Source organism: Sinocyclocheilus rhinocerous, unplaced genomic scaffold (assembly GCF_001515625.1).
Source record: "Sinocyclocheilus rhinocerous isolate Xijiao unplaced genomic scaffold, SAMN03320098_v1.1 scaffold605, whole genome shotgun sequence".
In the NCBI taxonomy this organism is placed as follows: domain Eukaryota; kingdom Metazoa; phylum Chordata; class Actinopteri; order Cypriniformes; family Cyprinidae; genus Sinocyclocheilus; species Sinocyclocheilus rhinocerous.
This window is the reverse complement of record NW_015661612.1, coordinates 1,910,131-1,913,813: the sequence shown is the minus strand read 5'-3', so window position 1 is coordinate 1,913,813 and position 3,683 is coordinate 1,910,131. Positions and strand designations below refer to the sequence as shown.

The 3,683-nt window shown below is 40.8% G+C and overlaps 1 protein-coding gene across 1 annotated transcript in view; it reads left to right on the top strand.

The window, feature by feature from the left end:
- The window catches only part of LOC107726461 (serine/threonine-protein phosphatase 4 regulatory subunit 3-like), a 16,102-nt gene extending 13,759 nt beyond the window's left edge, over positions 1 to 2,343 (top strand). The window contains exons 13-15 of the mRNA XM_016536050.1: positions 332 to 522; positions 638 to 849; positions 943 to 2,343. Coding sequence (XP_016391536.1) covers positions 332 to 522; positions 638 to 849; positions 943 to 1,062 — 523 coding nt within the window. The 3' untranslated portion in view covers positions 1,063 to 2,343. The remainder of the gene's footprint in view (positions 1 to 331; positions 523 to 637; positions 850 to 942) is intronic.
- The last annotated feature ends 1,340 nt before the right edge of the window (positions 2,344 to 3,683 follow it).

Sequence of the window (3,683 nt, the reverse complement as noted above, 5' to 3'; positions counted from 1 at the left end):
GACTATTTGAGCTTTATTAAAACTATTTTGCACTGATTTATTGTGTTGGTTACATTTTGTTCCTTTGTGCAGTGACTCAGGAGATGAGTCTTTATGAGTCTGTAAAAACCTCAACAAACTGAAAAAAATAGTTTTATGAGGTAATGTAATCTTGTTAAAATGGATTTCATAAAGTTGGTATCGAAGTCAAGGTATTGGTATCAAAATATTTTGAATGATACCCAGCCCTAATTAAAATTGGATTGGAATTTCTTGTGCATGTAATAGTTACTTTTGAGTGGAAGTACCTTTTAATGAATGTATTTTTTGTGTGTCTTCATGCTTGTCACAGTATGCGGTCGATTCTGAGAAATCACCGTTTTCGCCGGGATGCGCGGACACTGGAAGATGAAGAGGAGATGTGGTTTAACACAGATGAGGAAGACTTGGAGGACGGTGAAGCTGTAGTGCCGCCCTCAGATAAGATGAAGAGTGACGAGGACCTGATGGATCCTATCAGCAAGTTCATGGAGAGGAAGAAACGTACGTTACTGCTACATGCATGCGATGTAATATTGATGTCCAACTACTATGATCCACTGTTTGATTGTGAAATGTTTTGATTGCTTACTTGTTTTTTTCTCTCTCTTTTCCCAAGTGAAAGATTCAGAAGAGAAGGAGGTGCTGACAGGGAAGGCGAGCCTCTCAGGACGGCAGAGCCCCAGTTTTAAACTCTCCTTCTCCAGCTCCCCAAAGCCCAGTCTGTCCTCTCCCCCAACCTCATCCCTCCACCCCGGTTCACCTGGTTCTCCAAGTTCTCCTGGGACAGGAGCCCGGAGCCCCCCCCCTACGGCAGCTGTCACCACTAAGGTAATTACGCTGATTCTAACAGATCAAACAATGTCCTAAAATTGCCTTTGTTACCGGTTACTTCTTTTTGACGGCATCTCGCTCCTATTCCAGGGAGGTCTGGTGGGGTTGGTGGACTACCCCGACGACGACGAAGAGGACGAGGATGAAGAAGACGCAGACAGTAAAGAAGAAAGTCCTCCGCTGTCCAAGAAGTCCAAGCTGAGCTCCTAAAGCAGTCCCTTGTCAATCAGTACAGTCAAGCTCAATGGGAGCTTCATCCAGTGACTATTGCAGCGCTCAGCCTAGAACTCAAAACTGAAACAAAATGAATGAATACACAAATGAATGGATAAATGAACGAATGCAGCCCCCCGCAGGAGTCCAAGGGGCGCCATGTGAGGAACAGAGAAAGGGAGAGTAAGAGAGGGAGAAGATTCGGTCACAGAGCGAAAAAGTGAATGTCTCCACGTGGAGTTTGTCCAAGTGCCAATCTGCAAGAAAGAGAGAAAGACTCGTGAAACGGACGGAGAGATCAAACATGAGATAAAGCTGGTCTGGACAAAGAATAATAAAAAAGGATTTAATAAGAAATGAATTTCGACAAAGCTAGAAGTACTGGGGGGTAAAATAAAGACCTCACACAGTCAGTCAGTCACTCACAGACACTCAAACTGTTGCCCCACAGAGCGTCCCAGGCTTGGACCAGGACACACTGCCCCCCCTCTCAGGGAAGGACCTCACATGACCCGAACTGGGCCAGCCAATCCACAACCATCACTCACCTTTGCTGACTCATCTCCATTTATTTCTCTCCTTCCTCTCAACCCTTTTTTCTGTTGCTTTTTTTTCCTCTTGATTCTTTTTTTCCCTTTTGTTTTTGAGTTTCTAGGGCCAGACGGGACACTAGGGAGCAAAGAAGTCTGGGTCGTCATTGTTTAAGATGTCACCGTTGTTCTCGTGGCTCAGCGGAAGTTCTTCCTCTTTCAAAGCCAGCAGTTCCCTCCTTTTTCTTATTCTGTTGTTCTCCCCTCTCATTTTTTTAAATGACATAAGAGACCTGCCTTTAAATGTTCAGGACGTTTTCAGCCGCACTTGAACAGGTTTTTAAAACCTCAGTGGGGGGAGATAGTTTTACCCTTTTTTTGCCCTTTAAAACTGCAGATTTTTTGGAAAATTTGTAAGCCCGTCTTGATTAAAGATTGAGTGGAACTCTAGATGTGATCGATTTGTCATATCTTCATTTTCTTTTCTTTTACATGAGTGTACTCTTAGTTGTTCGGTATATTTGGGACCATTAAAAAGATCTTTGCTGTAGTAGATCTCTCACAGTTGTGCTGGTTCCCTGTATCATGTCAACTGTGCTGATATTCTGTCTTTTGAAATGGGATTTCATCACTGAAATGATCGTCCTGTCTGCTCGTCTGAATAAGTCAGTGGAAAGTCCTGCCTCCGCTGACGGAGGCTTTCTAAACAACCTGCACACAATTAAAGATAAGTTTTTATTTTCTGAAATATCATGTTTCCCTTTGTACTTGAAAACCATGAAAATGGAGCAGTCCTGCACTAGAGGGCGTCCTTCACTGTCATTGGCGTGCAACAATAACAAGCAGGAGCCAGAAAGCAACTTGGTCTATATACACTAGCAATCAAAAGTTTGAAATAACTATTATTTTGTTATTTAACCACAGTAGAAACGGTGATATTGTGAAACATTACAATCTAAAAGAACTGTCATCTTAGTATATTTTAAAATGTAATTTAATTCTGTGCTGGCAAAGCTAAATTTTCAACAGCCATTACTCCAGTCTTCAGTGTCACATGATTTTCAGAAATCATTCTAATATGCTGATATGTTGTTCAATTATTGGTGCTCATTAATTAATAATGGATCTCCTTATCAATATTAAGCAGCAAAAACTTTTCGACAGTAGAATGATTTCTGAAGTATCAAGTGATACCAAAAGACTGTAATGATGCTGAAAATTAAGCTTTGCCATCACAGGAATGAATTACATTTTAAAATATACTAAAACAGAAAATTATTTTAAATTGATTCACAATGTTACTTCACTGTATCTTTGTTCAAATAAATGTTGATCATAAAAATATCTTACAAAAACATAAAAAAAAAATATTCCAATCTTTTGACGGTAGTGTGTTTTTGGAAAAGTTCACGCTTTTACTCGTTTACAAAAAAATAAGTGGATTTCATGACATGCTATAAAATTAAGACATTCTCATTTGCACAAATGAAAGCAATTCCCAGCCTGCACAAATCCTTGTCTGTTATAACTCTTCTCTATTTGTGATTTTAAACATGTTCTTCCACCTCATCTCTTCTTATCATTGCCTGAATGCAATATGTCTCATCTTTGGAGAGATTATAACTCCCATAAGCAACACACACCTGCCAATGTCCTGGCACTAACATGGCTTTTAATTAGAAATTTAACCATGACAAATCAAGCCACACAAATGCTCTCAGAGTTCAGCTCATTCCCATCCACTGCCAGTCAAATCCAAGAGCTGCTGGCAGTTCCTCAAAGGAGACACCATGCCAACTTCACCGCACGGCCTGAAGTGTCTCCCTCATCGTGTGTGGTGGTCTGCGCACATTATAAAGCTGTTTTATTTATTTGTTGAAGATTATTGGTCCTTTCCATTGGCATGTGGTAGTGCCAGTGCTCATGGAGCCATTAGGATGCCAGTGGAGAGTTTCTACAGATGTGCCTTTTTATGTGAAGCCACCCAGCTACTGAACGATTCAGGTCAGATCAGGATCTTTGGAAATAGTATGTAACCTATCAAGAAAGGGTTGATGGTTTAAATGATTTGTTTTGACTATCCCTGCT